General features: G+C 41.2%; 1 protein-coding gene across 2 annotated transcripts in view; it reads right to left on the reverse strand.

Annotated features, from left to right (window-relative positions):
• Nucleotides 1–2,475: 2,475 nt before the first annotated feature.
• Nucleotides 2,476–12,312, reverse strand: part of Dock8 (dedicator of cytokinesis 8) — a 216,514-nt gene continuing 206,677 nt past the window's right edge. For both annotated transcript variants that reach the window (XM_074051975.1, XM_020186256.2), the window contains 3 exons: nucleotides 11,097–11,203; nucleotides 3,949–4,119; nucleotides 2,476–3,501 (listed from right to left, as the gene is read on the reverse strand). In XM_074051975.1, the coding sequence (XP_073908076.1) occupies nucleotides 3,441–3,501; nucleotides 3,949–4,119; nucleotides 11,097–11,203 (339 nt within the window). In that variant the 3' untranslated portion in view covers nucleotides 2,476–3,440. The remainder of the gene's footprint in view (nucleotides 3,502–3,948; nucleotides 4,120–11,096; nucleotides 11,204–12,312) is intronic.

Raw genomic sequence — 12,312 nt, forward strand, 5'->3', positions numbered from 1 at the left:
TAAGCTGATAAGTTTGAGGGCAGTTTGTTATGCCTTAACAGATTCCATTAAGGCAATGCCTTAAGCCCCTCCTAGAAAGATGGACAGGATATTTATAGTCTGAACATCTTTAGCATTCTGAGGACATGTTTAGAATCTTGTTTTGTTTTGTTTGTACATAAAATGATACATAATCAACAGTGTCTTTTAACATTTGAGATAATAAACACTTTAGAATACATTCAAAGCAAAACACAAGTTCCCTGTCTTTAAAAGCATATTTGCAACCGGTTTCCAATGACAGGTCCAAAAGCTTGCTTTCTCTTTAAAACAAATATATTGGCATAGAAAGCACACCTTACAGAAAAAACATTTGGAATATGCAAGATTCATTTGTCCTTTTCTTGAGATTCTTATGTGGTTGTGACAATTGCATCGTTGACCGTGTTGGAGGAGGGAAGGCATGGAGTCCATCAGAAGATTCTCTAACATCTTTCCTAGAAGGGTTTTCCATAATATACTCAATGTGGCATGTCAATTTCTCTAATTTTCAGAAAACAAAAATCTTCATTTGCTCTACATCTAGGAGTGTTTACAATGCTTCTTTCCTAACCCCATACTTAGAATGCACAGAGGACCAACATCCAAGTTCTTTGTTTATGCTATCATTTAAATAAGTGTAGTCAAGTCTCCTCTTGATAATTGTTGCTTATATAACAACGAAAGTGACTACAATTGACAAAACAGGCAGGCGTTAGCCCAGAGAGAGCCTGAGCAGCTACAGCCAATGTTGCTGAATCCACAGTCTTCGAGCCAGCAAGCTCCACTCCTAGTTAAGCTCCAGCTCTCGATCAGAATTCTGTTACTTTAGACATGAATCCCACTACTTTGGTTATCTATATTATGAGCCCACAGATCAGAGGCATCAAGTTAGCAAGCTGGAATCTTCTAGAATAACACTGTCCAATATGGTAGTCAGTAGATGTATGTGACCTGTTGAGCACTTGAGATGTCCTAATCATGATGTCTTTAAGTATAAAACATACACCGGACTTCTAAGACTTACTGTCAGATTGATATTTTGTATATATTGGGTTAAATAGAACATATTGATTAAACTTCCTGATCTCTTTTTCTGATTATTTTTAATGTGGCTATTAGAAAATTTAAAATGCCATATGTGACTTGCATTATATTTGTGTTGAGCAGAATTCTTTTAGAAACACTTCACTGAGTCAATCAACAAAAAGTTGTTGTCTTCCATGTGTTGAGTATATGGGGCTGTGTGTGGGAATGCAGCAATGAACACAGCCCTGCCCTTGTAAAGCAAGTACACCCTCCATGTTGCAACAGAGCTAAACAGATACCTAAAAGCAGGGGGCTCTTAATCAGGAAGGTCCTAGGCTATTAGGGCTATTAGGCTAAAAGCCAGACCTATATAACCATGCCTGTATTGTTTTAGGGAAGAGTATAATAGGTGTTGTTAATGATGGCCATTCTTGAGTCACTCAGAAAAGGTGACATGTGCTTTGTTCTAGTCTGATTTGATCTGTAGTTACCCCCACAAAAATATAATCTTCCTCACTGAACTGAGGTCAGTGACAATGTTTTTTTACCTTGGTCTCATCCAGTATCTTCCACATAGAGGTACTAAATACATATGGAATTTAAGTAAGAAAACAACTAGTTGCATAACATACTTTACAAAAAGTTCTGCCCCAAATGCCTAAAAAATAAAAAGTATAGCACTTAAACCACCAGGCTTTAATTATTATTATTATTTAAAATGTCCTCTTTCAGCTAGGTGCCAGAGGCTCAAGCCTGTAATCCTAGCTACTTGGGAGGCACAGATCAGGAGGTTCTCTGGTTGGAGGCTGGCCCAGTCAAAAAGTTTATGAGAACACCATCTCAACAGAAAAAGCTAGGTATGCTGGTGTGTGCCTGTCATCCTAGCTACTGGAGGAAGTGTGAAATGTAAATAGGAAGATTGCAGTCCAGGCCAACCCAGGCAAAAAGCAAGAGCAAAAAGGACTAGAGGCATGGCTCCAGTGGTAGAGCACCAAGCATGAAGCCCTGAGTTCAAATGCCAGGACCTTCAAAAAAAAATGTCCTCCTTCAGAATATACATTAATGCATACCTGATAATATAAGCAAAATGTCTTGGAACATCCAAACTACTCAGGGGCTACATCTTGAGCCACCCCACCAGCCCTTTTTTTGTGATGGGATTTTTGAGACAGGGTCTTGTGAACTATTTGCCTGGGCTAGCTCTGAATAGCAATCCACCTAATCTCTGCCTCCTGAATAGATAGGATTATAGGTGAGAGCCACCAGTGCCCAGCTTGGATAGTACTATTTGACTGAGGCCATAATTTTGCATCTTTTTTCTCTGAAGCTTTACAACACTTTGAGCTGTCAAAGTAACAAAACACATGTTGCAAAGGGAAACGTTTTGTTTACAATTCTTATTCCAGCCATAGTCATCAGTCAAGGTCATCAATCATATTAAAAATATATAATTTAATTCTCAAATAATAACTTTGTTCATCTTTCTCCTAAAGTACATTGTAAAAAGAATTCAAAGCTGAATATACTTTGTAGCAGACAGCACAATGTTCTGAAATGAGAGGAGATTTTATCCTTTTATAAAAATACATTTGATTTCAGAGAGCAGAAAAAGCTGAGAGCAAGAATAAGGAAAAACAGCAAAATGATATACAACTGCTTCCACTTAAGCAAGCGCAGTATCAGCAATGTTTGGCTGAATGCTGAGTACCGTGCCTCTCCTAAACCAGTGCTCTGAGTATGATCCTCTATAAATGCTGTTAACTCAATATAACAGTAACAGTAAAGCAAAAATAACTATATGACAATTAGTCCACCATAACCAAAAAGATAACAAGATAACAAGTTCACAAATAATCTATCCCAGATTTCCAATCATCATGATGTTCACATTTTGAGGAAGGCTTCCCCTCTCAGCTTTATTGAAAATGTACATATTACTAGAGTTTACTCTCCTTTCCCATAAAGAGGTGATAGATGAATTTCACTTGGAATAGGTGGTGGACAACTTTTCTATTTCTCTGCGCAATTTGAATTTACCCTGTAAATTCAAGTCTAGGCCAGAGGAAATCACTTCTTGGGTGGACATGGACTGGCCACTCAGCAGAAGCTGCTTATTCTTTGTTTTGTACAACGTTGTGAAAAACACACTTCAATAAATACACAGTCACCTTGATTATCCCTGCCCCTATGCCAAACCCCTGGCATGACCAAGATTTGATCAATCTTGGTCAATTTGGGTGTCATCCATGGTCCCTCGGCTTCCAAAGCTTCCAGAGTGTTGACTGGGCAGGGAGTGTGTGTCAGTCCTGGTGGCCACTGTCCTGTATTTTAAGTACCAGCAAGTCCTTCTCAGATCATAGGACTTCAGTCTCCATGGGTGAAGATGGCTTCTCTTAGCTGCCCTGTGACAACTGGGTTTCACATTTCCTGAAACTAGATCTGTGGAAGGAGTCCCTGAAATTAAGGAGAGAGAGAGAGAGAAAAAGAGAGAGAGAAAGAAGAGAGAGAACAAAGTAGAAAGATTAATTAGCCTTTTAAAATGAGGGAGGGGAAAGAAATCACCCATCAGAAAGAGGTATCAGTCCTGGACAACTCAGTAAATAAGAAAATAAATGGAGGGTCTGAGACCCCATCATAAAACAAACAAAGCTCCAACACAGGCTATAATGTCAGTGCCAGTGGCAAGAGGTCATCATGAAGGGGCTGCACGGGGCCAAGGGGAAGGTTTAGAGAAGGGGAAGATGGAAGCCACATGGACCATACTGGTCAGCGTCTCTGACTCCAGGCCCTGCTCCTGCCTTGGAAGGTAACACAGCTTACAAGGGCAGCAGAGTAAGGCTGGATTTGTTGCACGACAATGCTCCTTTATCCCAAGGAGAACCCTCTCTGCCCGCTCCTTACCTCTTTTGACTCTCAGCTCTGAATATGGGCTTGTAAAGTTCTGGGATTTTCCGCTCGATCATGGGCCTGAGGTTCTCTTTCAGCTTGTTATAGTTCTTTTTGAGTTCCTGCTGATATTCCCTCTGGTCTGCTGTAATGAGACGCTTGTTTTTCTCTACAGCCTCACCACATCTGAGATAAAGATATTAGGGTGGGGGAAAATAAGATTTTATTCAATAGGAGTTTGAAGTGCTTAAAGATTTGGGGGACAATGACAGTACATAACACTCCTTAAGTAACTCAGTTATGGTTTCGATCTAAAATGCCGTCAAAGACCATGTGTTAAAGGCTTGGTTTTCACGAGTTGACCATGAGGGCTCTGATCTAACCCATCATCTGATGGGTTATTGGGAGGAGATAGAAAGTTAGGGGGACTTAGTTGAAGGGAATAATTCATATGGGTATGCCCTTGGGGACTGTATCTTGTCCCTGGACCCTTGTTCTCTATTTTTTTGTTTGTTTCCTGGCTACAATAAGGTGAGCACACTCCTCTACCACATACTCTTGCCACCATGATGTTCTGCTCTGCCTCAGGCCCAAAGCAATAGGGACCAGCTAACCTTAGACTGAAACGTCTGAAACTGTGAACCAAAATAAATCTTTCCTCCTGTAAGTTGATTCCCTCAGGTATTTTGTCACGTGCTGAAAAGCTGACTAACACAATCTCAAACTTGGTAGCCTATCAGGATCACCTGTGGAGCTTTTCAGAATGCAGACTTCTGGGCTCCACCTCGGACTTCACAGGTCAGAATTGCTAAGGGATAGCACCCAGAATTCTCTGGGAAGTTGCCCAGTTACTATTAATGACTCCCTAGCCAGAATGGGAACCTCTGACTTGCTCTGTACCAGGCAGTATGAAAGGAGTTTATAAGCATTACCTATTTAATTTTCCCAAGAGCCCCAGAAAGTCATAATTTATCTCTATTTTGTTCCCAAAGCAGATAAATGTTAGGATGCTTGCCCAAGATAACACAGCGAGGAAACAGTTGATAGAAGATTTGAACTCAAGTCACTGCATAGTGAGGCTTATAAAAATGCATTGTGATTTACAGCACCACAGCAGAAGGATCAGATGCCTCTCAGCCCCCTCCTGCCATGTACACATGGAAGTTAAAAGAGAAAGGGAAACCAAGGTGCCAGAAGGAAGAGAAAATATAAAGCCAGAGTGACAGCAAGGGCTGGTGCCATGACAGCACAATGGCCTAGCAGGACTCTAGGACACATAGAGGTTCTAGAACTGGTGGGAGAGATTTCAAAGCCCACATGGGATCAGAGATGGAGACTTGGCCAAGGCAAATGGGATTATGGCTCTGCCACCTGAATACAGTTTAGAGCCTTGAAATGTTACCCTGTTTATGAAAAGTTTAGAAAAATGCTGCCTAGATTGGTGGAATGGAAACTAGCTATCTTTGTAGGGCCATTAATGGGAAATAAAGTCACCTCAAAAGTCTGAAATTCTAATCTTGTACCAAATGGGTATGAGCTACAAATTTACATTCCTCTCTTATGCACGCTCCAAGGTGAGATATTAACTTAAAAACCAATCCATGACGATTTCAATCCCTGAGCCGCAGAAATCTAGATAAAATTGCAGTGGAGGAACCCTTTCTCAATTAGGGTTCATGGGCCACAGAAAAAGCAACTCCTGCCAAAAATGAGCTCACAAAGAAAATTACAAACCATATGGTGAAAATGGTCACCATGTGGGAGCACACACAGGTGAAACAATGAAGAATTTTCCCTCTAAGAATTAGCGACAACATAACAATGGAAAAAAACCCCAAAGTTAGTATAAAGAGATAATAAAATATATAAAACCCAAGATTAAAAAAAACTCCACCAAAACCAAACCAAAACAACAAAAACAAAAAAAGTGGAGTATGAAAAAAAGAAAAAAAAAAAGAGCCAGGAAATTTTCAGAAAAGAACCAAATAGACCCTGGGCTTATACCTGTAATCCTACCTAGTTGGGATATTGAGATCTGGAGAACAGAGGTTCCAGCCCAGCCTGGGCAGGGTGTTCTCCAGACCCTGTCTCAATCAATAGCTGGACGAGGTGGTATGTGCATGTCGTCCCAAGCTATGAGAGAAGCTGAGATCATCAGGAGGACAGTGGTTCAGAACAGCCCAGGCAGAAAAGTTTGCAAGACCTTATCTCAATGGAAAAAAAGCTGGGTGTGTTGGCATAGACCTGTCATCTCAGCTATGACAGGAAGCTGAAAATATGAGGATTTGGGTCCATGCTGACTTGGGCAAAAAGTGAGACCCTAGCTCCAAAATAAAAAGGGCTGGAGGTGTGGCTTAAGTGGTAGAGTACCTGCCTAGGAAAGATAAAGCCAAATTCAAACCCCAGTACTGTCACACAAACAAACAAACAAACAACAACAAAAAAAGCAGAAAACAAAAACAAATAGAACTTCTAAAAATAAAAACATACTCACTAAAATAAAGAAAGGCTTCAATGGTCAGGTTAAATCATAGACTAGACATAACTAAAGAACTAATAAAATATATGATAGAACAAAGGAAGTCACCAAAGAGATAAAAACATTAAGAATATGAAAAAATAATTAAGAGACAGGGAGATATAATGCAGAGGCCAAATCACATCTAATAGAATGTTTGAGGGCATGGAAAATGAGGGAGAGGCAATATTTCAAATAAATAATGGCTGGCAATTTTCCAGTTAAAAACAAACACAAATTCTCTAATGACATAGGGGCTATATGAACAAGACCAGATCTATACCTAGCCCCATCACAATGAAACTGCAGAGCATTAAATACAAGGAAAAAAATTTTAAAACTCATTGTGATTTTTTGACTTGTGAACCATTAAATTTCATGTTTCCATGGTCTCCCACAAAATACGGTACATACCAAAAAAGAAAATCACATTATTTAAACATGGTAAAGTCTTGCCTTCTGTTTTATACTGTTCTATTCAACAGAATAGAACCAAAAAAAGTCAACGAACCTTTGAAGGACAAAACAATGGTTGCAATTTGGCTGATATTCAATAATTAGTAATAACTCTATTATCCTTCCAGTGAGTAAGATTCTGGTGTCTTTATGGTATAAACTGTCTTCCTAACAGTGGTGTTAGATTTGGGTTAAGTTACGGAGACAGCCAGACCTTGTTACCAAATTCTTCCTATTAACACGGAACACGTTTTCAGAATGAAAGTCTAGGGTGAAGCTGGTGCATGTGGCTCTGGGGGCACAAGAAAACTACCTGACTCAGGCAAAATTAAACCTATGACTACAGTTTCATCACGGAACTAGCCTGCTGTAGATGAATGACTTAACTCACCCAGAAGTCAAAAGAACTCCTTTAACTGGATTTTCATCTATTTTGTAAGTCTGACATTAATTGAAGCAAATTGTAGGATACCTAAGAGTTACTTACCAAAGGTTTTAGGGAAGATCAGGATGGGAAGGGATATAGCCTTTTAATCCTGGGAAACCTGTATCACCCCTTATTATTTTTTTATTAATTCTTAACTAACAGTTATGACCTGGCACCATGTGTAAAATAAAACCAGTTTCAGGATGACTTCAAGATCAAGGTAAGTAACACTGGAAGACTACAAAAGATGGGACAAGGCCTGTAGAAGAAGCTAACTGCTAATTTGAGGATGTGTACTTGGACGAGTTTGGTAGAATTAACTAAACTCTCTGTAGTCTTTGTTTGTAAAAGTAATAATTGCTAACATTTATGGTCATTTGCCTTGGGTCCTACACTGAGTTAAATGCTTTGTATACAGACAGAACTGGGTTGAAACCAGCTGCTGTTCATTAGTACAATGACTTAAACTTTAACCTTTGAAAGCCTCAATTTTCTTATGTATAAAGTGGGGACAATAATCCCATGTAATCTCCTAGGGTTGTTGTGAGAACAGGAGAAGCTATGATGATAAGTCACATTGATGCTTCCAGAGTGTGGCTGACTATATTTTCTAAAAGTGGCCACAGGAATGTTCTGTCTCAGATCCTCACCCATACCCCCAGTTAAGAAGTGGGCAATTCTTTGCCTCAATGTGCAGAATATGGTGGAAGTGATGCTGTGTGACTGGGGAATACAAGATAATATAGCTTCCTTCTTTCCCTCTCTCTCTAGAATGTGCCATAGGAATGCTGACCTCTCCTATGAGGTGTGATTACTTGTAGCTGCTGCTCAGGAAAGGAGGAAAGGTACAGAGTTAGAAAGGGGAGGAGTTGCTACTGTCTGAGCATTCTTAGCTCAGACAGCAGACATGAAAGTAAGGAAGCCCTGAAGTGATCCAAGCCCCAGCATTTCATTCACCCAGCTGAATGAAACTCTGAGCAAAAACCACCTTATTGAGCCTCGTCAACACCAGAATTATACACACAAGTAACCTGAACGTAGTGTTTTCTTACAACCATGTGCCTGGAGTTTTCAGCAGTCACAGTTCTTCAGAAACCAGACTGATAGTGACTAGAAAAGACAGCAAGTTGGCCTCTTAAAAGATGATCCCTAACTTTCTGGGGCCTCCACATTCAGAGTCAGGTGTCTCTTACAGAGAAGGTGGTCATATAGTCCCCACCCTCTGCATCTCTTGTCTTCCCACCCCCACCCCGTGATGCTCCTTCAGAATCCATACAGTAGTCCCTCAATATGGAAAAAACCACCGCTGATTGCTTCCTCAATACTCATACTTTCTTCATTAGTAACAGAACTTTAGCAGTGTGCCCACAGGGACTTAGATTTCCAATTTAAAGATTTGTTTCCCCACCAAACATCCAAACCTCTTTTCATCTACTATGCTTTGTTTCTACATGCACTATGCACATTTGGAAATTCCTTCTCCTTCCTGGTTATAGATTCTAACTCCAGCTTAAAAACACCACCACTGACAGGGGAGACAGAAGGGCTGCTGCCTGGTGGACGTGCACATGGTGGCAAAGGCACATTTTCATTTCCACCACAGCTCTGCACTGGAAGGCTTGCTAAGGTTGCCTTGTAACTCTGGGCTTATGGACCTACAGCTGGGTCTGCAGAGAAGATGGAGTTTGCTGAAGGGTTAGCCTGTGAGTGGGGTAATCCCCACCTTCCACTTGCATCATGTCTGCTAGCCAAGTGGGCAAGAAAACACCCCCGTGCAAACAACTGGACAAAATGGTCACTCTATTACCTGAACAGCCCTGATTGGACTTGGAAGTAATTAATCATTGGGGGTGGGAGAAGGGGAGGGATGAGGGAACTTTCTTCATCTATTCTTTGTGGTGACAGAGTATAAATTTTATACCCTAACATTCACCCATTTTAAGGGTAGTTTGATGAGTTTTAGTAAATTTGTGCCTGTCACCTACCACTTTGATCTATTTGAAATAAAATGGAGGGAAAGTCAACTGCTGTTGACAGAGATGAAATAGTGAGCTGCAAGGTTGTTTTGTCTGGTCCCATTTTTATTTTGACTTCACATCTCCATAGTAGTGGTAAAAGAAAGCTTAGTGTTTGCCTGGACAGTGAGCTGACATCCACAGTCGGCTCAAAGCATAGCAGTTTGAGCACATTTGCTTTTTTGAAGGGAAGAATGAGAAGGCAAAGGAAGCAGGTGACAATAGGGATGGACTGGGCATTTAAGGCCAGGGGAGCTGGGAAGAGATGTGAACCAGGAGGCAGTTGAGCAACTTTCACAGCCTCTACTCAAAGTTTAGTCATCTGGCAGCAACAGCAGCAGTGCTTGGGAACTGATCAGAAATGCAGTCTCAGGCCCCATCTCAGACCTAAGTCCAAATCTGCGTTTAGACCAGACCCCAGGTACTGGGGGAAATCTGAGAAGCACTAATAGTCTTGTGACATTTCTAGAACAAGGCAGTAGGACAAGGTCAGCTAGGAAGGTGGGCATCATGGTTTCCCATGGGCATTAACTGGAAGGGTTTGAGAACTGCATTTTATTTTTTTTTTGGCAAACTGGGATTTGAACTCTAAGCTTCACATTTGCAAAGAAGGTGCTCTACCACTTAAACAACATTCCAGTCTATTTTGCTCTGGTTATTTTTGGAGAAACTATTTGCCCAGGCTGGCCTTGAACTAAAAAACCTGATCTCAGCCTCCCAAGGAGCTAAGAGTACAAGTGTGAGCCACCGGTGCCTGGCTGAGAACAGCTTTTTGAACAGTGAATTTAATTTTGAAAATGCAGCATTTTTGTGGTCATCTAGGGAGGAAGATAATATCTTCTTTGAAAGTCTAACACATAACTTTTTAGGGTCACAGGAAACCCAATATACCTGTCTGTATTGCAAGAGATTGTAAGACCTTGCCTACAGACCCCCTTCTTGTCCAGGCCGAACTGGCTGCCCCTGATGCCAGCTGCACTGCAGAATTCAGGAGCAGAGAGGAAGCTTGTCTGGCACAGGTGATACCTTTGAGAAAGCCCAGCTTCAGAGCCTTGCCTTTGTCTCTTCATTTGAGGCAGTATCACTTTTAGGTTTCTAAAATAAATTATTGTAGGTCTTGAGCAATTACAAAGATTGCCAATGCCAAGAATTTCTGGGAGTCTAATGCATCTGTGGCATATTGTTGCATTGATGGAAGTGTGGACTATTTGGATTCAGAGGAACCTGGTTTGAACCGAATTTTGCTGCCAACCGGCTGAATGACCCTAAGTAAAATCATTTCCCACTTATAAAAATTGATGCCTTTTTGTAAAATGAGGGTGACGCTTTACAATGTGCTTGGGAGGCACACAGCAATGACAGACACGAGGCATTTTACAGTGTGTTAGTTACTTATTGGTAGTGTAAGTAGCGTTGTTCTACTGCCATGGTTCTCAAATTTCAGTGTGCATCAGAATCACCCACAGGCCTGTTGGAACACAGATTGGTGGGCTCCACCCCAGAGTGCCGGATCCATCAGGGCTGAGTGGTGTCTGAGACACTGCTTATAAAGTTTTATTTATTTTTTGTGATGCTGTGGGATGGAACCCAGGGCCTATGCATGCTAGGCAAGCGTCCTATCACTGAGCTACACCCCCAGCCCACTTTGTCTCTTTAGCAAGTTCTCAGGTGATACTGAAGCTGCTGGCTTGGGCCCACGCTCACAGAACCTCTGCTGCACTGAAATCAACACCACTTTCATCCTTACCGCATTATAAACTCCTTGAAGCATAACCTCAGCTTGTTGTGGTGTCGATACAATTTTGGGTCAGCTGGAATTTCAGCCAAGAACACTTGGGCTACTTCCAATGGTCCCTGATAAAGAAAGGGGAAAAAAAAAAAAAACATACTGATATTGGAAAGAAAATTAAATTACTTGGAAGAAAATGTTGGTGTGACTTCTTAGTTTGAACATTTAATTTTGTACTTGAACTAAAGTAAAAAGTCAAGGAAGAGCTTAAGCTTCTCAGGAGACTTTGATTTCTCTTAGGAGGAGCCTAAAGTTTGCAGAGAATACTCACTGTTATAAATGTATTTTTTCAATCAAATGCTACTACTATAGATTTTCCTTCGTACATAAAGACACAACTGTATCAAAGGGTGAGCGCTTTGAGCTGCTTTCTAAAAAGGAATTGCCACCAGTTCATATTCACTTATTAGTTGCCCACACTGGCTTGATCCAGAGATGTGCAGAGTACATACATAGTCTACAGTTGTGAGCCTATAAAGCCTTCCATTTTCATCAAATCATTGAGACTAACAAAAGTAAAAGCTTCCTAGTGGTTTTCTAATCTTGGAAATATAGCAGTCATTTCTCCTCTCTGCTATTTCTGTGCTCTCTCTCTTTTTGTGGTACTAGGGGTTGAACAGAGGGCCATGCACATGCTAGGCAAGTGCTCTACTGCTTGAGCCACATCTCCAGCCCTTTTGTTTTTGAGACAAGATCTTGCTAACACTGGCCTTGAAGTCATGATCCTCCTGTCTCCCCATTCTGAAGTAGCTGGGATTACAGCTATGCATCACCATGACCGGACTATTTCTGCTGTTTTACTGATAAGTGAACTCGGAATTTCTGCAGGGAAAATCTCTGATGGAGGATGTGTTGAGTGAAGAAAGCATCAGATGCTCACTGAATTTTTGAAGGTGGAGATGTGGGTGAGAGTAGATCTAGAATCAACATTTTGGGGTCCACAGGAGAGAGTACTAGGCTCCTACCAACCTCCATCTGAGACTGGCTTAGTTCCACACTGAGCTCAGGAGTTAGGAAGCTGACAGATCTGAGAAGATCCAGTTTGGTCAAAGTGGCCCGGAGACACTGGTCCCAGGTTGGCAAGGGCCTTGGCATGGGGACATATTTGGTGAGTGACCCAGGAGCTGGCTAGTCTAAGACCTTTCCTCTTTTTCCTATGGATACTGCTAGGTTA

Source organism: Castor canadensis, chromosome 13, assembly GCF_047511655.1.
Source record: "Castor canadensis chromosome 13, mCasCan1.hap1v2, whole genome shotgun sequence".
Classification (NCBI taxonomy): Eukaryota; Metazoa; Chordata; class Mammalia; order Rodentia; family Castoridae; genus Castor; species Castor canadensis.